We start from the raw sequence: 23,081 nt of genomic DNA, 5'->3' as shown, positions 1-23,081 counted from the left end.
TAATTATCATCACTCCATTAATAAATCTTGCCCCTCGAGGGGTGTTGGTCTGCACCCTTGTCCTCTGGGCCAGTCTCTAAACTGAATGCCAGCCAGGATTAAGCTGCCATCCCCTCTGTGCCAGTCTCTAAACTGAATGCCAGCCAGGATTAAGCTGCCAGCCCCTCTGTGCCAGTCTCCAAACTAAATGCCAGCCAGGATTAAGCTGCCAGCCCCTCTGTGCCAGTCTCCAAACTAAATGCCAGCCAGGATTAAGCTGCCAGCCCCTCTGTGCCAGTCTCCAAGCTAAATGCCAGCCAGGATTAAGCTGCCAGCCCCTCTGTGCCAGTCTCCAAGCTAAATGCCAGCCAGGATTATTCTTCCAGCCCCTCTGTGCCAGTCTCTAAGCTAAATGCCAGCCAGGATTAAGCTGCCAGCCCCTCTGTGCCAGTCTCCAAGCTAAATGCCAGCCAGGATTATTCTTCCAGCCCCTCTGTGCCAGTCTCCAAACTAAATGCCAGCCAGGATTAAGCTGCCAGCCCCTCTGTGCCAGTCTCCAAACTAAATGCCAGCCAGGATTATTCTTCCAGCCCCTCTGTGCCAGTCTCCAAACTAAATGCCAGCCAGGATTAAGCTGCCAGCCCCTCTGTGCCAGTCTCCAAACTAAATGCCAGCCAGGATTATTCTTCCAGCCCCTCTGTGCCAGTCTCCAAGCTAAATGCCAGCCAGGATTAAGCTGCCAGCCCCTCTGTGCCAGTCTCCAAACTAAATGCCAGCCAGGATTATTCTTCCAGCCCCTCTGTGCCAGTCTCCAAACTAAATGCCAGCCAGGATTATTCTTCCAGCCCCTCTGTGCCAGTCTCCAAGCTAAATGCCAGCCAGGATTAAGCTGCCAGCCCCTCTGTGCCAGTCTCCAAAATAAATGCCAGCCAGGATTAAGCTGCCAGCCCCTCTGTGCCAGTCTCCAAGCTAAATGCCAGCCAGGATTATTCTTCCAGCCCCTCTGTGCCAGTCTCTAAGCTAAATGCCAGCCAGGATTAAGCTGCCAGCCCCTCTGTGCCAGTCTCCAAGCTAAATGCCAACCAGGATTATTCTTCCAGCCCCTCTGTGCCAGTCTCCAAACTAAATGCCAGCCAGGATTAAGCTGCCAGCCCCTCTGTGCCAGTCTCCAAACTAAATGCCAGCCAGGATTAAGCTGCCAGCCCCTCTGTGCCAGTCTCCAAGCTAAATGCCAGCCAGGATTATTCTTCCAGCCCCTCTGTGCCAGTCTCCAAGCTAAATGCCAGCCAGGATTAAGCTGCCAGCCCCTCTGTGCCAGTCTCCAAGCTAAATGTCAGCCAGGATTAAGCTGCCAGCCCCTCTGTGCCAGTCTCCAAACTAAATGCCAGCCAGGATTATTCTTCCAGCCCCTCTGTGCCAGTCTCCAAACTAAATGCCAGCCAGGATTATTCTTCCAGCCCCTCTGTGCCAGTCTCCAAGCTAAATGCCAGCCAGGATTAAGCTGCCAGGCCCTCTGTGCCAGTCTCCAAGCTGAATATAGACCAGGATTAAGCTCCAAGCTGGCCTCAGTGTGGTGGGGTGGGTAGTGTGGGGGCAAGGGGAGGGGGGTGGTCACCGAAAGGGGGGCAATCAGCATGATGCAGGCCATTAGTAACCTGGGTTTCTGGCCTCATGAAGTGTCAGTGGGACACTTCTGGCCTGGCAAACTATGATTGGCCCTCCCAGGTGGTGGGACAGTCTGTCCTTGCTGGACTTAAAGCCCAAGCTGGGAAGAAGCCATGGAGAAGGAACAGGGCAGCTGGCTGCTGGCTGTGCGCCTTCTGCAGGTGGATGCCTGCCCCGGAGTGACTGCCACCTCCGGCCTGCCTGGGGAATACCTGTGGACGGCTGCCTTGCAATCGACCCCCTTTGGTGTCGTTTTCCCTTATTCCCTTAATAAATCTCCGAGTCTCCAGAGTCCCCTTTCCCCGTAACAGGACATGCTTTGCTAGGAATGGGTGATTTTTCCTTCTTGTTGATTCGTACTGCATGATGACTTACTGCTTGTTATGCCTTAGCTTCAGCTTTTTCGCGTGTGTTTCTAGTCCTGTACGCTCTGCTCCTTACGTGCCCAGCACTGACTCCTCCCTCGTCCTGCGTCTGTCTACAGATGAGCCTGTAAAGCCTGGCTACCACAGAGGCTTCCGCTGCGGTCTGGGCAGCGCATCCACATGATCTCATGACCCTGGATATGGACGCTGTCCTGTCGGACTTTGTTCGGTCCACAGGAGCAGAACCGGGCCTGGCCAGAGACCTGCTGGAAGGTAGGAGCAGACCCCTCGGGTTCCTGTGCTCAGCAGTGTGGGTTGGGCCTGACTCCCGCTCGGTCGTGGGCGGCAGGAGAACCTTCTGCTGCACGTGTTGTGAGTCGCTGATCGTGGAGCCGAGTTTGATCAATGTAAAACTGCTGTCTCGCTGCCGTAGCTCAGTGTCAGCGCTGGGTCACCTCTCCTCAGCTACTGCATCACCACTCTCTTCTATATACTATAGTAACTGCGATATAATGTGTGTCACTATTCATTAATGATGGATTAAAATGAGATCAGTATTAACTAAGACTTTTGTTTGTGATTAATTAATACATAAATAATAGTATAATACTATACTTGATGGGACATAATAAACTATTACCAGATTAATTACGATACATATTCAAAGTGGAGTAACAAGTCGAGTAAGATTCTTGCATGACCTGTGTAATCTGTACATCTTTTAGTGAAAAAGTGAGAAACAGACTGTTCTAGAAATTGCCATTCTACTGTAATCTCTTTTTATGTTGAAGGATCAATGATGAAGCATCACCATAATGATACAGGACATAGACTTTGGGGTGAAGGGAGGAGATTTACACAAGGAATTTCACCTAAAGAGAATCAGGGGTAATGGATCTATGTAAGGATGTGAAATAAGCTCCTTAGGTTGTTTAAAGTAAAAGCCGTCCATCGATCTGTGACCATCGGCTGGGTCATGGGGAGGGGGGGTGGGGTGGGGGGTGTAGGATGGAAACCAATCCTATGTAGCACAGAGCATAAAGTTTGGGTGCAGCCTGGATGTGATGCCAATCATGCACGATGGTTACCAGGTAACCTAACTGCATGCAGGATGTAATTCAAATTAGACACGGAGAACAGATAAACTGCACACACTTAGAGAAGAAGTAGGACTTGAAGCCCCCAGCCCTGGAGCCAGCCACAATTGATAAATGTGTGACAGTATCATATTTGATTTTTTTTTCTCCATTTCATTGCTGGCACATGGCTGGTGAGATCTGCTGCCCTCTAGGGATGTTGAGAGAAAATGACATTCTACCTTTTTGATGCTGCATAGTGCTGCATTGATTCACAGCTATGGAAAATAATTCTCAAGTATGCCACAGCTATGCAGCTACTGCAGAGGAAAGGGGATCCATTATTTGGGGAAGCATGGGAATGTAAGCACAGTCGCACAGCAAGCTGTTTTTTTATGAATAAGGAATTAGTGTCATTTTCTTTTGTAGCTAAAAGTATTCATAATTATCCATACAGTCATGGAGTATTGTCTCCATGTTCTCTTTAGAGACAAGCCGAACCCCAGTTGTTTTGTTTAAGATCACAACAGTTCCCTTTGTGCTCTGTTACTTGGTGCGTTTCCAACAATATGGCCTGTCGATAATAATGTCGGTCGCGTGCTTTAACCTGCAGTGACGTGATTTAGTTACCCTCCCAAATTTTGAGATAAACATTTTAATTATATACAGCCAGCTTCTGGTAACAGCAAAACTGGTAAAGGACAGGAAATGTGTCAGAAGTCACTGAGATGTAAGACGTTCGCGGCTCGGCGGCGCATATCAGCCGTCCTGCTCCAGCCCACAGCGCTCTGCTGGGATGATCTCATCCTGCTGCTCGGCTGGGGGTATGAACAGCGCGCTGAGGTTGCCAGCCGTAAGATGATTATCTGGAGTGCTGGTCGCAGGAACTTCTAAGCTGCCACTCCGTTTATCAGTCCATTAATCCATCCATCCTTCTGCCAAGTGTCTGTTCTGCTTAGGGCTACCTGGAGGACTGGAAATCAGTCCAGGGACGTCTAAAATATCCAGAACTGATAAATTACCATTTTTTGATTTCTTCAGATGTATATTATGCTTTTAATTAGCATGAGTCTGCAGCATTTTACAGACTGGACATTTTGTTTTGTTCACAACATATATGTTATGCCTCTGTAATCCGTCCATCCATCCATCCATTCATACAGTACATATATCAATTTTCCATAGCTGCTTATCCTGTTTAGGGTCGTGGCGTCCGGAGCCGATCCCGGAAGCTATGGGCACAAGGCAGGGAACAACCCAGAATGGGGCGTCAACCCATCGCAGGGCACACTCACACACCAGTCATTCACACACTTACACACTAGTCACTCACACACGCAAACCTTCGGGCAGTATGGTAACTCCAATTAACCTCAGCATGTTTTTGGACTGTGGGGGGAAACTGAAGTACCTCTAATAATTTTTTTTTAAATACTACGTATTTAAATTTAAGCAGTAGCTCTGAATGCGGTCACTTAATGGTCAGCATTGAGGGCCAGCGGCCAGCCCGGCTGCCTTCCACCTTCAGCATTGGGGGCTCGACTCTGGCCGGTGCTCTGTGCACATTCTCACTGCGTTGAGTGAGGCTTCCCCTGGGATCTCCATTCCTCCCACAGACATGCGGTTCTGGTGTCTGAAATGCTGTACAGCAATGTTTCCTAACCCGGATCTCAGTGTCACACAGACGGTCCAGTAACACATTGCTTAACGGGATACAGATATTAAGTGAAAACTCAGTTACTACTGAAGTACAAATCATGAAGAAATATAGTCACTGATTAAGATTCATTAATGATGAACAATTATGACATCAGTATTTCACTTCTGTTATTCATTACTTGTTCCTTAGTTCTTCCTTCAGTAGCTCACAAAGGCTTACAGAATTAACAGATAGTTAATAAATATAACAAGTAACAAATATAGTACTTCCTTGAGATAAAAGATGTGTGGCAATTCATTAATGATGAACAAACATGTCTTACAAATAAACAGTTTGTAACTAGCACTTTGTTTGCAGTTAATTGATACATAAGTAATAGCATAGTACTACATTATTTGTGTCTCCTCAAGCAAAGTGTTACTTATGGTCCTTCCAGCTACCCCGAGGACCAGATTGGGAAACATTGCTTTAGAGTGTGTATGTGCCCTCTCATACACTGGCATCCCACCCAGGGTGGACCCCCAGCCCTGTGCCCTCTCATACACTGGCATCCCACCCAGGGTGGACCCCAGCCCTGTGCCCTCTCATACACTGGCATCCCACCCAGGGTGGACCCCCAGCCCTGTGCCCTCTCACACACTGGCATCCCACCCAGGGTGGACCCCCAGCCCTGTGCCCTCTCACACACTGGCATCCCACCCAGGGTGGACCCCCAGCCCTGTGCCCTCTCACACACTGGCATCCCACCCAGGGTGGACCCCCAGCCCTGTGCCCTCTCATGCACTGGCATCCCACCCAGGATGGACCCCCAGCCCTGTGCCCTCTCATACACTGGCATCCCACCCAGGGTGGACCCCCAGCCCTGTGCCCTCTCATACACTGGCATCCCACCCAGGGTGGACCCACCGCCCTGTGCCCTCTCATACACTGGCATCCCACCCAGGGTGGACCCCCAGCCCTGTGCCCTCTCACACACTGGCATCCCACCCAGGGTGGACCCCCAGCCCTGTGCCCTCTCACACACTGGCATCCCACCCAGGGTGGACCCCCAGCCCTGTGCCCTCTCATACATTGGCATCCCACCCAGGGTGGACCCCCAGCCCTGTGCCCTCTCATACACTGGCATCCCACCCCAGCCCTGTGCCCTCTCATACACTGGCATCCCACCCAGGGTGGACCCCCAGCCCTGTGCCCTCTCATGCACTGGCATCCCACCCAGGGTGGACCCCCAGCCCTGTGCCCTCTCATACACTGGCATCCCACCCAGGGTGGACCCCACCCCTGTGCCCTCTCATGCACTTACATCCCACCCAGGGTGGACCCCAGCCCTGTGCCCTCTCATGCACTAATATCCCACCCAGGACGGACCCCAAAAGCTAATAGTCAAACTTCAAGTGTCCAATGGTAACTTACATTATAATAGTTACTGTATTACTTTATTGTTGATTACAGTGTTCTCTCCCAGTAATTTTCACTCACTGCTGCAATACAAAACAAGATAAGTGGACTTTGACAACAATACAGGGTGTTGCAAGGGCGCCCATTCAGAGTCTAAGTGAAAGACAGGTGTTTAAGTATCAGTCATACTGCGAATGGTCGGTGGAGCAGACAGTCACTGCGGTTCACATTCGAGTTAATCAGACAGGTTACTGCTGCCAATATTTGACCAAGGCACTGACAGGTTTTTTCTTTTTACTGCTCTACCTTTCAGCTTAATTGGCTCATTAGCATGAGGACGGCTACATTGTTTCTCGGAATATCTGCCCTTGTCACAGTTGTGGTTGCTGTAGCATGTGTTAAGCTGGCAAACTGGGGTACAGTGCAGTACGTACAGGGGTTCTGCTATCAGTGAAGATGAGAGCAGTATGAGTCGCTGTACGAGTTTCTGTCCATTTTCATAAGGGCATTATCAACACTGTGTTGTGCTAATTGGGCTGCTCGTCTAAATATAAGTGAATATCACGGTAATAACATGCACTGCATGTACACGTTTTTAAAAAAGCATTGAAGTGAACCTGGTTAGGTAGAGTGGTATTGCAAGGCTATTAGGATTTGCCCCTCAGTCGTAGCTTAAAGTCAATAAAGTTCGATGAAATTTCATGCAGTATGAAAATAATTAAGACTGTGTGCTTTCATATATCCTAAAATACAGAAGCAGAAAACAGTTATTAGCTGGCACTAACAGTGAGTGAATCAAACCTAACCGAGCATGAAATTAAAGGGAACTACCTGTCAGTGAAATGCGTTCAGCACGCCTTCGGGAACTCAGGGCTGAAATTCGGTTCAAGATGCGAGTCTTGAGCTCTGTCTCACTGAACAGGAGGGTCTAACACAGGGGAGGCTCCGCCTCCAATGGGTCACTAAAGAACTGTGGGGAGCATGTTTATGTTCCGAGGTCCTGTAGGTATGATGCCACATACCTACAGCCGTTATAGACCAGCAACAAAGCTACTGAGGGAAGTCAGGACGGGCGGCGTTTGGGTATTTCGGAAGGACAAAAGCCGTGCGTGCAGTTGGCTAGTGAAGTACGACGGACTGGTTTCATGGTCAGCTAGGCTAGACAAGGAGATAAAGAGAGTCATGGAATATGGGCCAGTCCTTCTGATGTCACGGGGTAGGACATTTAGTGGCCTGGAGAGGGTGACGTTCGTCTAGGCCGCCGTGGAGAGTCATGCCGGGTATGTGGTGACGTCACAGCCGCGTCGGTCAAAGCGACGAGGGAGTGAGGTGCAGGCTGGAATATGGACTAGCTCAGCCTTGGAAGTAGATACAGGTGATAGTCAGAAGGAACATATTGTAAATGTCAGGGGGAGGAGAGGAAGATTAGCCATTTTGTGTCTTTATGAGAGGATGGGTGTTTTGTTTTTGATTCATTTTTCATCCATCAATCCATTTTCCATGTTCCATTTGGGGTATCCAGTATAGAGTCATGCTGAACCACGAAGTCACAATTAGAAGTTTATATTACATTATATTATACCTATGAATGTTAAAATCCATCCATCCATCCATTTTCCAAACCGCTTAATCTACTGGGTTGCGGGGGGTCCGGAGCCTATCCCGGAAGCAATGGGCACGAGGCAGGGAACAGCCCTGGATGGGGGGGCCAGCCCATCACAGGGCACACTCACACACCATTCACTCATACATACACACCTACGGGCAATTTAGCGACTACAATTAGCCTCAGCATGTTTTTGGACTGTGGGGGGAAACCGGAGTACCCGGAGGAAACCCCACGATGACATGGGGAGAACATGCAAACTCCACACACATATAACCCAGGCGGAGACTCGAACCCAGGTCCCAGAGGTGTGAGGCAACAGTGCTAACCACTGCACCACCATGCCGCCCCTGAATGTTAAAATGTTTATGTGAAATATGACTGCAAATCTTTATGCAATCCTGTCAGTAGTAATGTATTCTAATACTAGTGTGTCTAGTCTGTAGACTTATGGCGGATTCCTTCTATAAATGTGGGTTGTGGAAACCACTGCCATCTAATGTTGATTCAGAGCATTACCATAAGCCCTTTTACCGGCATCCACCTACCTTTTATCCAGTACAGGGGGGCCTGGAGCCTGTCCCAGGCAGCATAAGGTGCATGACAAGGGTACACCTGGCATAGGGTTATTATAGAGCACAAACACTCACAATTGCGCAATATGGGAATTTAGAGACACTAGTGCAGTAACAGCACATTTTTGGACAGTAGGGAAGTTGAAGTGTGCAGAGGAAATGTGCATAACGTAGGTTGAGCCTGCAAAGCCCACAGATATGGAAAGGGAGTGGGATTCAAACCCCAGTTCTAGAGCTATGAGCCAACAATGCTACCAACTGAGCTGTATATCTTATACAGTATCTTTGTGTTCAAAATGGTCAATCAAAATACGACTGCAGAGGCAATGTGAAAGCAGGCAATCAGTTATAAGAACTATCCTCTTCACATTTCCATGAATGTTGTTTATTAATCTTTCTTTGAACGATCCTTTTGTCATTTGTATCAAGTGGTATTAATATTCATACTGAAAACAAATTTTACCCAACAGCATTTGTTTCGGCCAAGTAAAGAGTCTAACCTATTAGATATTATTATAATCATTTTTTTTCTTCTCCTGTTTCCTTTGTTATTATCTTGATTAGTCTATAAATCCTCGCATTGACCATGTCGCTGACTGTGATTTATGATTTGAGCTGCGGGAGCCGTGGGATGGGAGGTGGGGGTGGGGAGGCAGAGGAGGAGTGAAAACACGCTGCAGGAAGGAGACCGAGAAAAGGAGAAAGAAATAAAGAACAGATTTATAAGTCTGTAACAGAGGGCTAATGATTACACACGTTAACATTTAAAATAAATTAACTGCAAATCTAATTTGGCTGAATACAGATTTGTTCAGACGGCTTAACTGTGGACTGAGCTATTGAACTCATACAACCAATTATTGTTACGGTAAAATAAAAACAAAACAGGACACAAAAGAGGAAAATGAGAAATAAAGGGACCATGAGGGTTCAAGAACAAAACAAGGAAAAATAAGAATAACTAAAAATAGCCACAAAGTAACCTAACTAGGGGAACAGAGCAAACAGTCAGGAAGACTAGAAAACAACAGCAGCTACAAACACACAGTAACATCTTACACATCTTAAACTTGTGGTAATTTCTACGTGTGGTAGCAAGTAACAAGACAGAGGAGGGAACAGGATGGCCAGCGACACCTGCTGGCTAAATGGGGACAAGACACATAGGGCAAGGTCAGATGGACACCAATCCTGACAATTATAACATAGACGTAATGGTGAGGTCTTTATCAGAGCACATACTAGTAGCATAATATATAAATATATAATATATAATACATAAAAAAAAAATGCAATGCAAGTCATTGGCCAAGCAGGAAAAATACAAGCGCTGCGTAATATATTAGTTCCTACGTGCGGTGCAGGTCAGGCGACCCCCACCGCGGGGTCCTGGCGATTCGCACGCATCCTTCGGATATCTCCTGGGACACCCAGGTGGGCTCACACACAGCCCTCTGACGGAATGGGTCGCTGCATCATTTTGCCGCCTGAATTTCAAGGATTTTGTCGAACTGGGTAACTTCCTGCTCAAGCTTAAGCGGAGGCGGCTTTACCAGGCGGAGGCGGCCGGTGTGAATGGGGGTGTGGAACTTTTTGGCTTGTGCCGAACATTGAGTAATATTCATTCAACTAATTACACCCTCCCTGGATAACGGTTTTATGAATTTGCCAACATGCTGCGGTGTTGTTGCATCTCTGTATGATACGGCTCCTTTCTCTTAGCCTTATCTGACAAACATCTGTGGGTGTGAGTAGATCGGTGAGGAGCTGGCAGTTCCCCCTACGCCAGCAGAGAAACTTGCCTAGGGCTCCACATGTGCTATAACCGCCGCTGCATTGAAGTGCTAAACATCGGTAGGCCTTGGGGCAGCCTGACGACATACTGTGCACAGTTAATGTTAATTGAACGAAATTACAGCCTGTAAACTTACAATGCCAAGGGATCCATAATGCGAACCACAGTACAGATATTCAGATTAATTAGTTAACAATTGATTTACTTGGTTGCCTAGAAACCATTAACTAAGCAGTTAACCAGTGGATCGTAATTACATTTCCCACAATCGTAAATTAACAGCGCGAAGCTAATAAAACGTTTTTCTTTTGGCTTTATTATCCATGCATTGATCGATGGCCGCTGGTTGTTATTAATAACAAACAGTATTTTTCTGGCATTGAAAAATTCAGCCTTTCAAAATCCCAGCTGCTCACACACTGTTTTGGGTTTTTGATGAACAGGCTGTACGAGTCCTGCTGTTCTCGGATTTTCCATCCAGCATCCCTAAGCTTGTCACATCACTCTGGATGAGAGCTTCTCTACAAGACCGGTAATGGGTACTTACACACGATGGGGTAAAATTTGGGTTACTTTCTGATGCTGTTAGGATCGAGAAGCACCTGTTACTGGGGGACTGTTCGTCCTACCATGGCCATACATATTTTCCACTGAAACCACCGCAATGAAGTGTCATTTTACTTCCTTATAAACATTCATCACTCTTCCAGACTGATCAGGGTCATGACAGGGCACACACATGGAATTTCATGACACTGGATAACGTAACAGCATGCCTTTGGACTACAGGAAGAGACCCAAATGAGATGGGGATAACATGCCAGCTCCACATGAACAAACTAAAAATTATTAGTTCAAAAGATAACCAATCATATTGTAGAAGTGGTGGGTCCAAACGACTGGAGGGGGTTGGGCTAAGACATCTGATTGGTTAGTCCCACCAACTCTACAATTTTATTGATTATCTCTCTGAACCAATAATTTTTCGTTCTGCCCTCAGAACATTTTTATGTAAGTAAAACTAACATGAACAAAGAATCAGGTCAGTCTAACAGCAATTTTTGATATTTTTTTCCCATGATTGAGATTTGATATGATTTTCAATTATTGTTCTTTTTCAATCGTGGAAATACAGAAGATGGATTCTCCTTCTTTATTAAAGTGATCAGTTGCAATTTTCTGAATGTACTGAACGACTGGGATAGGAGATCGAACGGTTGTTGGTGCTTTGAGGATTATTGTCAATAGTAACTGGTTTTTAAGCATGTAGTAACTGGTGTTACATTAAATGCAACATTGACACCTGTCTGTGAAAAAAGGCAGTTTGTGTGTGGGGAAAATGGGTCTTTCACCTGCTCATGTGCAGGCCGACTTGTGTTTGCGTAAGAATTAGATTTTATTTTCGACAAGGTAAAATCTGGGGTTTGTCAATTTCCAGGTGAAAACCTGGACCTGATTGTGCACAGATAAATACAAGAATGTGTCTGTAGCCAATTAAAAACTGTGACATGTATCTGTCTATGTTCAAATATGAGTTTGGGGTGTGATTGAGTTCAGGTAGAAACTAGGACTTGATTATAGCCAGGTAAAAACTAGTCTGTACCCTGTCTGTACCCTGGATGTGTCAATCTCCAGATAAAAACTGTGACTTAGTCATGTCCCACCCCCAAAACATTGGGACTAAAAAGATAAGATCTGGAACATGACTGTGTCCATGTAAAAATGGTGTCCAAGTACAGTTGAGGATTTTTCTGTGTTCAGGTAAAAACTGGGACTTGTGCGCTGCGCTTAGTGACTATGAGCAGCTTCGCCAGGTCCACACTGCCAATTTGCCAGAGGTCTTCAATGAGGGTCGATACTTCAAGGCCCAGGAGCAGGATTCGCCTCAGCTCCGGCCCTTTCTACAGAGGCAGGACGATGGTGCTCAAGGTAGGTCTATAACAGTATACTGAGAACACGTGTAGCGCAGCCAATCTTATCCGCAAAGGGCTGGTGTGGATGCAGGTTTTTGGGGTAACCTTTAGGTCAGCTGTTCAAATCCTAGTCTGAGGACTCTTCAGCCAATTAGTCCAGTAATTAGTAATCAAATTAAGGAATTACAGCAAAAAACCAGCATGACTTCTTTCCAGTTAAAGTCCGCCGGCCTCGCTCTTCCCCCTTCCAGAGAAGCGACTGTCACGGGGCATCTCTCACGCCAGTTCGGCCATTGTGTCGCTGGCGCGGTCCCACGTGGCCGGCGACTGCCCAAACGAGCAGCTGCCCCTGGAGATGCCCATCTACACGTTCCAGCTGCCTGACCTCAGCGTGTACAGTGAGGACTTCAGGAACTTCATCGAGCGCGACCTGATAGAACAGTCCACCATGGTAGCCCTGGAGCAGGCAGGTAAGAGAGCCGTGTCTCAGCCTGCCGTCATGGGCACCCTGTGGCTGTCAGACAAATGCCATTGGGGGGGTCGTGAAAATGCTCTCTTATTACAGTAAATACGTATCAACTGGTCTGATTGAGATTATTTTCCAAGTAGAAAACATGCAGTCAAAGAATCAAGGCTGGTCTGTGACGAATGCTAATAGGGATTCAGCACAATGTAAGATGGATCACACAGTCTAACCTGCTGTTCCCGGTTTACTCCTGGGCCGGTACCGAGAAATGATCAGTACCTTCTTATGCCTTTCCAAGCTCTGTCTGTCGTTATCTTCACTCTGCCCATGACGTGGTGACTGAACCAGGCCACTTCTGTCTTATGGTCCACCTGCTTCTGCAGGACGTCTCAACTGGTGGTCCAGCATGTGCACCAGCTGCAAGCGTCTTCTGCCACTGGCCACAACTGGAGACGGCAACTGCCTGTTACACGCGGCCTCTCTGGGTGAGTCTGCGCCCAGGGCTGGATCCTTACATAAACCCCCTTCCAGCGCCTACGTAAAACTCCTTTAAATCTGCTGGATATAGAACTGTTATGCTGAACCCCTCTGTGAAAGCACAGTAAAACTGGCAGTGTTTGTTTGACAGTCGGTTTAGCTCTATAAACTGGAGGTAGGTCTCTTGGAGCGTGCAGAGGTGAGGTAAAGTTACAGACGGCTCTCGGAAGTGAACATACTACAGTGACACTTATACACAATGTGGACTATGGCTTGGCGATTCCCCACTGGGGTTTCGACCCTGTCTGAAGATCTTGTGCTTTTGAAATCAAAGTACATTAGTGTAAGCACTGTAAAAAGATAATTCTCAGAAGTTAATACACTGGAATTAAAACACTGGATCACACATGAGAGGGTGAGCAGTGTGTGTGTGTGTGTGTGAGAGAGAGAGAGAGAGAGAGAGAGAGAGAAAAAATTAGACAAAAACCTGTTGTTTTAATGTTGTGGGGACCATTTTTAGGTACCCATTAGGGGAAATTCAATTTTATAAAAATCTGTGACTGCAATAAAAAAACTTTAAAAATGCGTATTTTCTTGTTACTTATGGTTATGCTTCGGGCTGGGCAGAGGTTAAGGATGTAGTGATTGGGATTAGGAGCAATTGTCCCCACAATGTTATTAAAAACCTGTTATAGTTCTGCTACAACACAAGTAATGCATTCCTGAAAAACCTCACATGTACTTAAATCACATATTAAAATATACACATCCAACGGAGAAAATAGGGTTAGAGGAATGTCACTTCAAAACATAATAACTTACACCAAATGAATTGAATTGATAAAAAAGTGATACCAGTGGCCAATAATGTAATTATAAGCATTTAAAATAGAAATAACAACGCATTAATTAATTGCATCATAAACATTTCCTATGTGTCTTATGAGTCTCATGAGATCTCTAGTTATTAGTGTGCTAAACTCACTCACTTTTCACGGCTTGAATAATCGGAAGTAGTGATGGCCAAAACAATGCTTCATGAACCATTTGCTATATTTTCTAACCCCCACTAGATGGTGCTCTTTATTTACTTTGGGACATGCTTTGAACCCTTTTTTTTAGCAAACAGCACCATCTTGTAGGATCAGAAAATACAGGAAATTGTGCATGAAGCCTAATTTTCACCATCATTAATCAGGACTTGCGAGCCATAGACAGTCTACAAAAAGCAAATATAAATGATTTTTTAAAAAGTTGGTGTGTGTTTATATAATAATTTGCAATATATTTTAGAATCTAAGACTTTAACCTGTGCAATGCTACACAAAGTTTGATGCTTTTAAATTTGAAAACAGTTTCAGCCGATGCACTGAAAAGAAATCGGTTCAAAAGATCATTACATTGATGAATCGCACATTACTGTAGTTTACTTGGGCATCTGATTTTGAGTGTCACTAAGAGTCCGTGTAGTGCTTTTGTCTCTGACAGAAATTTGCACAAATACAAATGCACGCTGCATTGTACTGGACTTCGGTACAAATATATTAGTCACATTAGAAGAGATTAGCAGTGTAAAATCACGCGTAGCAGGACTGACCCAATTCTGACATTGCGGGGACTGTTTTTTCGGTCCCCACAATGCGAAACTCAATTTTACAAAAATTTGTGACTGCAATCAAAAAACTAAAAATACCAAAAGTTTTTTTTTTGGTTACTTATGGTTAAGGTCATGGCTGGATAGGGGTTATGGTCATCATAGCTGGGATTAAGGTTACGCTCATAGAAAGGAATGGAGTGTCCCCACAAAGATATAGATACCTAATCTGTGTGTGTGTGTGTGTGTGTGTGTGTGTGTGTTGCAGGCATGTGGGGCTTCCATGACAGAGACCTGGTCCTCAGGAAGTCCTTGTACGCCATGATGAAAAGCGGGGCTGAGAGGGAGGCGCTGAAGAGGAGGTGGAGGTGGCAGCAAACTCAGCAGAATAAGGAGGTCAGTCCCCCCCCAACAAGGCTCCATAGGAAGCTGATCCTGCAGGGACATATGGGTGTGTGTGTGTGTGTGTGTGTGTGTGTGTGTGTGTGTGTGTGTGTGTGTGTGTACAGGCCACACCTGCTCAGCACTGAGAGCACAAGCACACCCATTAGGTCACAAATTCATTTCTTATCAATGGGCTGTTACTCATCTGCAGTTGCCATTTTGACTGCAGCCCACAGCTGCGGAAATACGCGGAACATCAGAAGCTTCTTTCTCATAAACACTGTGTTCTGTGTCATAAAATCGGCGTTTTATGTTGTTGTAATTTTGCTTTTATGACCGTCAATGATGTGGTTAATTGACTTGGAGTAAATTACGTCGGTAGTGATCTGTCACAGGTAATGACACTGTAATAAATATTACGGTGGAAAAGATTTAAAAAAACGTTTAAAGCAGGGGTGGGCCGCTCTCATCCGCAAAGGGCCGGTGCGTACACAGGTTTTTGGGACTTCCTGCAGGTCGCCTGTTCAAACCCAGGTGTGAGAACTCTTCAGCCAATCAGTGCTCTAGGACTCTTAGTAGAGATGTAACGGTACACAAAAATCACGGTTCAGCACAGTACAGATACAGAAGGGGTAAGAGAAACACAACATAAATTGCTTATTTTTTTTTCGTATTTATACAGAGTTTTACTGAATAAAGTATGACTGTCTTAAATAAAAGTCTCTCTCAGTACTGCAGCAACAACAAAAATGTACTTAAAAGTCCATCAAAAAAAAATTCTCTCAAGTAAATAAAAATAAAATAAATACCCTTGAAGTTGCACATTTAGGAAATTAACTGTACCTGATCTGTACTCTATTCGCATTTAGCAGCTTTCAGCGTCATATTAGAATAGTGCAAAATAAGTATGTCAAAAACATGCGAAACGTAACAAAATATGGTGCAGTACTTGTATTCGCATGAATAGCTTGCGGCTTCACAGTAAGATGCACGCCCGCATGCGTAACGCCTGCTGCCTTTCCGAATGCTGCTCGGGGGGGGCTCACAAGCACACAAAGGTAACCCGGATTCCGCATTCGTTCTGGGTAAGATTGGCCACAGAGTTCAATTACCTGTGATTAAAAGCTTCAGATAGTTTTAAATGTGTCCTGCTGACCTGTGTGTGTGACCTGTCATCATACTACACGGTCAGTGTTTTCTCTCATCAGAAGTGCATGTCTGTGTTAGTGTGTGTCTGTTGGAGTGTGTCTGCGCATTGTTTACTAGTGTTTCGAATCTGGCCCCTTGTACGCAGTCCGGGCTGGTCTACACTGAGGAGGAGTGGGAGAGGGAGTGGAATGAACTGCTGAAGCTGGCATCCAGTGAACCGCGCACACACACCTCGGGGGGGTGAGTGACAATGCCAGCACACACACACACACACACACCTCTGGTGGTTTGGGGGGGGTATGACTGGCACAGAGGAGTCAGGGAGTCCCAGGCTGTACTGGGCTGCTGTGACAATGTGAGTCCTGCTTCATTATCAAACAGCCCCAACACCGAGAGCAGTGACACTCCAGCTGTGTCACTGTGTGGCCTGACGTCCACAGCAGCACCGGTCATTTTTTAAATGTCAGTTACATTTATTTAGCAGAACTTTTATCCAAATTAACATACATTTTTGAGGAAGCAGGACCAACCAGCCCCTGGCGCAATTGGGGGTTAGGGGCCTTGGTCAGGGACTTGACCAGTGCCACACTGCCAGCAGCTGACCATGCCCCTTTCCCCACCTCTCCATTTACTTCTTTGTATCTCCTTGGTTTGCAGTAGGAGCGATGCTGGTTATTCCTCTGCTGTCCTATAGGGGGCGTGTAGGTACAGTATGTTTGTACCGGCTAGCGCTCCTGACCCGTAGATGGGGTGCAGAAACACTGTGTGCTGTTGTTGTTCCCCTTGCGTCCCTCAGGGGTGAGAATTCGGAGGAGCCCGTCTACGAGAGCCTGGAGGAGTTCCACGTCTTCGTTCTGGCCCACGTGCTACGCAGACCCATCGTGGTCATAGCAGACACGATGCTCCGAGACTCCGGGGGAGAAGGTGAGGATTGCACCCCAGGTGATCTCCTGCTCTCTGCCACGTCAGCAATGAGATGACTCTTACAAGACTGAAGAGTAGCCCGTAGGTTTACCTGGGCAGAAACGATTAACCGTTGTATAGGAAACTTTCCTGATCTTACTCACTCTGTCCCTGATGGAACAGGCATTTGAACTATAATAACAATATTCTTTTCATTTGAAATTTTTTTAAATACATTTATATATTGCAGTATGTTTTATATATATATATATATATCAGATACCATTGCATTTCATATAACAGTCCTTATGGATCTACAATTATGCCAGAGCTTAAAATTAATACAATAGTCAGTAAATAAACAGGTGAAATGAATTACTGTCTCTCAAAGTCTGCCAAGAAGTGAAAGCTGATTTAGCCGGTTGCTTTGGTGGCAAAACCTGATCTCATGCAGTGTTTCTTAGCCCTGGTCCTTGGAAACATGGTGTGCATGTTGGTTTCCCTTTTGACCAAAGCTGTAAGTGATTAGGATTGATTGACCTATTGATTGAATGTAGTGCCTGTCTAGAATTGCATCCAGCCTGGCTTGTTAGCTGAGTACTAGCCATAGAAAATGAATGGGGGTACAGTGAAATGGATGTTTATCGATGGTTTAAAAGGCAGTTTGCTTGGTTAAATTTGTAAGTTGTTTTTGTAAAATGGGAGTTTTATTTGCTCTGTGATGGGTTGGCACTTTGTGCCCAACACCTTCTGGAACAGGCTCTGGACCCCCAAAACCCTGGGACAAGCGGGCACAGGAAATGGATTGATAGATGGATCCATTGTCTTATTTCCCATAAGTTCCATTCTCAGACTGAGTGGTCTGGTGGACTCGCACCTTCTGTCGTGGGTTCAGTGCTGGTCCCTGTGTCTCTGTGTGTGGAGTGGGCGTGTTTGACCCAAGTTCTTTGCAGATTTCATGTGGGTAGGTGAATTGATTCTCGAAATTACCCATAGGGACAGGAGCACATGTAAAGGCACTTATGGTATGCCATACCTAGCTGTATCTGTGTATAGGAAACGTGTTTCTTCTGTTCATTTTAGCATTTGCACCGATTCCCTTTGGCGGCCTGTACCTTCCCCTGGAGGTCCCACCAAATCGCTGCCACTGTTCCCCGCTGGTACTGGCTTACGACCAGGCTCACTTCTCAGCCCTTGTGTCCATGGAGCAGAGGGATCAGCAGCGTGAGCAAGGTACAGCTGACCAATCACATAACAGAGGGAGGGAGAGCTGACCAATCACAACACAGAGTGAAGGAGTGTTGACCAATCACTTAACAGAGTGAAGAAGAGCTGACCAATCACATCACAGAGCGAAGTACAGCTGATCACTCACAGCACAAAGTACATGTGATCATGTACTACAAGTGAATAACATAAATGTAATTCAAAAGCAGTTTACAAATCTTTAAACACAACCAATTACAAATGCAAATATATGTATATGTATACAGTGCATACTGCTATATTACAATTTGTTGGTACTCTTCCACAAAAAACACAACTGTCTCTGAAATAACTTGAAACTGATAAAGTTTAATGGCTTCCCTTATTGTTTATTGAAACATGACTATAATGCAAGGATGAATAGTCTCTTCATGGGTACCGACAAACCTGACCATACTATTATGGAGCACGTCTTTGTAAAATAAACAACGAATCATTTCTTTTCACAATTTTATTGGTTTATTCAATTCACATACTAAAGACGTGCAGGTATACATTAGACAATTGCTTTTGACTGAACTGCTTTTCATGACAAATGAAGCCTTGTTTCAATGAGCTGTAAGGGTACCAATAAATTCGTCGACATTTGTATGTAAATTATATGCTGACATATTATAATTTAACTATGTAATAATAATATTTTAAGTATTGTGCTTTCAATACTATAACAGTCACCACCTGTAGAGGTACTAAATCTATTTTTAAAAACTTTTTGTTGTTCATTGCATTTTTCACTCTATTACAAATGTACGAGATGAATGGGGCCATGTCTCTGAATGGCATGTCCACACTGCGGCAGAGCCAGGCGACAGAGTCAGGCGGCAGGGCTGCCACTCCAGGAGCCGGTGCTCCCCAGTCCTCTCTCGTTTAGCCACATCCTTCTAGTGCAGTGTCAGTAGGTGGCGCTTTGACCTTCTGCTGTGGTGAGTAACACCACAGCACAAATACTGAGGAAACAGTTCATCATCTTCAGGTTTAGACGGCAGATTTGCTTGCAGGACATCGTCCCCCTAGCTGAGCCTCTGTGTGCAGCAAAGGTATTCAAACTATGGGCGCCCTCCCTGCTGGGACGCAAAGGAATTTCAGGGGGGGCAGAGGTGAGGGGGGGGAAGAGAACTGTGTGAGGGGTTCGAGGTGGGAGTAGACCTATTTTGAAATTGCTAATTTGTGAAATATTAGGTATAATATATGATGCTAGCAAATAAAAATGATTATTTTATGTGTGTGTGTGGGCAGGGGGATCCCAAGGGAGGAGTTTGAATACCACTGGAGTACAGTGTTGGCAGTTGTGGAGAGCTTGCATATAGTTGCATTTTGTTCGCTGTTTTCATTGATATGGAGCACTTCTACTTAGTTTATATAGTGTTTTAATATTGCTATGTTATGCTTGTATCTACATTTAGTCTGCACTGTTAGTAGATTTGAGCACCAGTCCCAGCAATGCAGAGTGGAGGACTGTGTGTATTTTTACCTGTAGGGGGCACTCTTCACTCTTCTTCCACAGTAACGATGAACAAAGCTTCTGTGATTATAACTGGTGGAATGAGATGTACACAGATGTCAAAATTCCACTCTGTGGTCTGGCAGCTTTGCACTGCTGAATGACATCCAGCCTTCATTGCTAGCAGATACAAAGTTGTTAATATGTAATCTAATATGTGATGAATTCTTACTGAAAAGAGAGATTGGTTAGTCTTAAATACGTACTGATTTTTATTTTGTGGTGGGTTTACACAATTACAGTAGCACAACGTAGCGCACTTATTGGGCTTATCTCTGGAGAGGGTTTTGGTTGGCAACAGGGATGACAGTGAGTGAGCCTGAGGGTCTCACTGTTCTGTTTATGCTACTGGTCATTACATCGCATCTGTCCGCAATCTGGCTGGCAGCCTGCCCTTAATCTGCCCAGTGCCCACAATCTGGCCGGCAGCCTGCCCTTAATCTGCCCAGTGCCGGCGGTCTGGTCGGCAGCCTGCCCTTAATCTGCCCAGTGCCCGTGGTCTGGTCGGCAGCCTGCCCTTAATCTGCCCAGTGCCCGTGGTCTGGTCGGCAGCCTGCCCTTAATCTGCCCAGTGCCCGTGGTCTGGTCGGCAGCCTGCCCTTAATCTGCCCAGTGCCCGTGGTCTGGTCGGCAGCCTGCCCTTAATCTGCCCAGTGCCCGTGGTCTGGTCAGCAGCCTGCCCTTAATCTGCCCAGTGCCCACAATCTGGCCAGCAGCCTGCCCTTAATCTGCCCAGTGCCCACAATCTGGTCGGCAGCCTGCCCTTAATCTGTCCAGTGCCCGTGGTCTGGTCGGCAGCCTGGCCTTAATCTGCCCAGTGCCCACAATCTGGTCGGCAGCCTGCCCTTAATCTGTCCAGTGCCCGTGGTCTGGTCGGCAGCCTGGCCTTAATCTGCCCAGTGCCCACAATCTGGTCGGCAGCCTGCCCTTAATCTGTCCAGTGCCCGTGGTCTGGTCGGCAGCCTGGCCTTAATCTGCCCAGTGCCCACAATCTGGCCGGCAGCCTGGCCTTAATCTGCCCAGTGCCCACAATCTGGCCGGCAGCCTGCCCTTAATCTGCCCAGTGCCCGTGGTCTGGTCGGCAGCCTGCCCTTAATCTGCCCAGTGCCCGTGGTCTGGTCGGCAGCCTGCCCTTAATCTGCCCAGTGCCGGCGGCCCGGTAGACGCTGCTACATGTAACGGGGAGGGATGGAGTGTAATGTAAATGCAAGCCATCCAGTTTCTTTCTGGTGTAGTTACACTTACGTGCTGTTTCATGGTTCATGCCCCATGTTATCCCTGATTTGCAGCTATTTTAATGTGAAATACTTGTACAAGACTTACAAGAGGATTTATTTGCCAAACATGGTAAATTGTTAAGAACATAAAAAATTTACAAACGAGAGGAGGCCATTCGGCCTATTAAGCTCGTTTGGGGAGAACTTAACTAATAGCTCAGAGCTGTTAAAATCTTATCTAGCTCTGAATGTTAGAAATTTTAGCTTTTTTTTTTTACATTCTAGAGTAAGGCGTTATACAAATTGTGACCAATAGAGGGCGCCCTCTCCCACCAGAGCATGCAGTCACGAGTAAAGTACAAGGACACTGTAGAAACCATATGTTGTGCATTCATTCATTTATTGCCGATTAAGAGGAAGTCGTAATTTTGCATAATTTTCCATCATAACTGCCATGCTGTTGAATTCCCCCAGGCACTTATTTTCACAGCACAGATGATCTTCGCTTAGAAATCCTGTGTATTTACCATGCAAATACAAATATTGATCAATATTTTATGATGCACAGGAAAAATCTAAACGTGATTACCATGATTGAGTAGTATTATAGTATTTCTTGGTTTATGTAGTCGTTATAAAAATAATTAGGTAGCCATAGCAACACCTTAAACAGGAAGAAAACACTCATGCTGTAAAAAATGTACTAAAAAAGTACAGGAGTGATGATTCGTCCAGCTTGAAGTTCCATTTTGTGTGCAAGTTCTGGGTAACATTTCTGTGAGACGCTGATGACAATAATTTTCAGTTAGAAAAATGAATACAGATAAGTCTAGATTTCTATCAGTTATTTAAATATATGAAATGCTGCCCCCCAGAGGCCAGAGAGCAGCACTGCCTGTGTAGCTGACACAACATAGACTGAAACTATCCTTTAACTCGGCTCTATTTCAGACTGTAACTGTTACTGCTGAGCTGTTTTTGCAAAGTATAAAAGCCTTGTATGTATGTATGTATTTATTTAGTTATTTATTTATTTACTTATTATTACTTACAATGTGTGCTCGTAGTTGACATCTAGTCTCCATCACATGGTGTTCAGGGTCATATGACCTGGAAGAAATGCATGTTCGCCAACACACGTGCACGGGGACGCATGGGGAGACGTGCAGTGAGCAGCGGTTTATCCTCACGGCTTAATCAGCGCCACTGTCGGGCTTTCTGAGCCGTCACTGCACCTACTTCCGGAAACATTGTGAAAGAATCCGAGGCAGCTGCCAGGACAATCCCTAGATTGTTCCGGAAAATCCTGGATGGCTTCTGCCTGCTTCTCCACGCTGGGGAATGGAATGTGCCCTGAGTGAATAAACAGTGTTTCCTGAATGAGCGATTTCGGGGGCGGGGGTTTGGGGGGGGGGGGGGTATGGGCTTGGTAGTACAGGTCCAGTCAAGAACATGATGTGTTCAGCAATGTGTTTCGGTGAACTTGTCTGTCTGGCCTTTACAGCCGTCATCCCGCTGACCGACTCGGAGCACAAGCTGCTGGCTCTGCACTTTGGCGTGGACCCTGGGCGCGACTGGGAATGGGGGAAGGACGATGTGGACCACGCCCGCATGGCCAGGTGATACGGCACCCAGGCGTCTGCAGCGTGCGGCGCCAAGCCCATGTTCCGGATGCGCTGTGACATCGCAATATGTATGACGTTGCGCAACGTGCAGATTCAGGAAGCCCCTGTTTTCTCAGAACGCGTTCGGTGTGGGAGGACGGGCGTGCGTCCAGGGTGTACCAGCCTTGCGACCTGCACTTTCTCTGGAAGGATCTAGGGTGACTGTACGCATGGGATTATAAAACCCGCTGATATGGGCTCATATTATGTGAAATGTTAAGGTAAAAATTAGTGAAGGAGATGCTAAAAATATTGCAACAATTTTATAGACTAAGGCAAAAATATTAGAACGATCAAAGGAAGGAAGATCAGAGAGAAAAAACATATTAGAACTTTTATTTGATTGTATGATTTGCATTAACTGCACCTTCGTAATGCATTCATACAACATTCAGTGCACCTTCAAAATACCTTTATAATGCATTCAT

At 46.0% G+C, this 23,081-nt stretch overlaps 1 protein-coding gene across 4 annotated transcripts in view; it reads left to right on the top strand.

The window, feature by feature from the left end:
- The window catches only part of otud7a (OTU deubiquitinase 7A), a 63,706-nt gene that overhangs the window by 35,919 nt on the left and 4,706 nt on the right, over positions 1-23,081 (top strand). For 3 of the 4 annotated variants that reach the window (XR_007381965.1, XR_007381964.1, XM_048972895.1), the window contains exons 3-11: positions 2,129-2,282; positions 11,881-12,048; positions 12,284-12,502; positions 12,882-12,983; positions 14,838-14,965; positions 16,248-16,342; positions 16,899-17,026; positions 18,089-18,238; positions 22,494-22,608. Coding sequence is in view for 2 of the 4 variants with exons in the window: in XM_048972895.1 (XP_048828852.1) it covers positions 2,198-2,282; positions 11,881-12,048; positions 12,284-12,502; positions 12,882-12,983; positions 14,838-14,965; positions 16,248-16,342; positions 16,899-17,026; positions 18,089-18,238; positions 22,494-22,608 (1,190 nt within the window). In the remaining 2 variants the exon portion in view is untranslated. Of the gene's footprint in view, positions 1-2,128; positions 2,283-10,562; positions 10,652-11,880; positions 12,049-12,283; positions 12,503-12,881; positions 12,984-14,837; positions 14,966-16,247; positions 16,343-16,898; positions 17,027-18,088; positions 18,239-22,493; positions 22,609-23,081 lie in introns of those variants that run through there. The other variant, XM_048972896.1, reaches the window with a different exon arrangement.

Source organism: Brienomyrus brachyistius, chromosome 13 (genome assembly GCF_023856365.1).
Source record: "Brienomyrus brachyistius isolate T26 chromosome 13, BBRACH_0.4, whole genome shotgun sequence".
NCBI classification, from domain to species: Eukaryota; Metazoa; Chordata; class Actinopteri; order Osteoglossiformes; family Mormyridae; genus Brienomyrus; species Brienomyrus brachyistius.
Note: the sequence above shows the minus strand (reverse complement) of the source record. Positions and strands in the feature narration are given on the sequence as shown.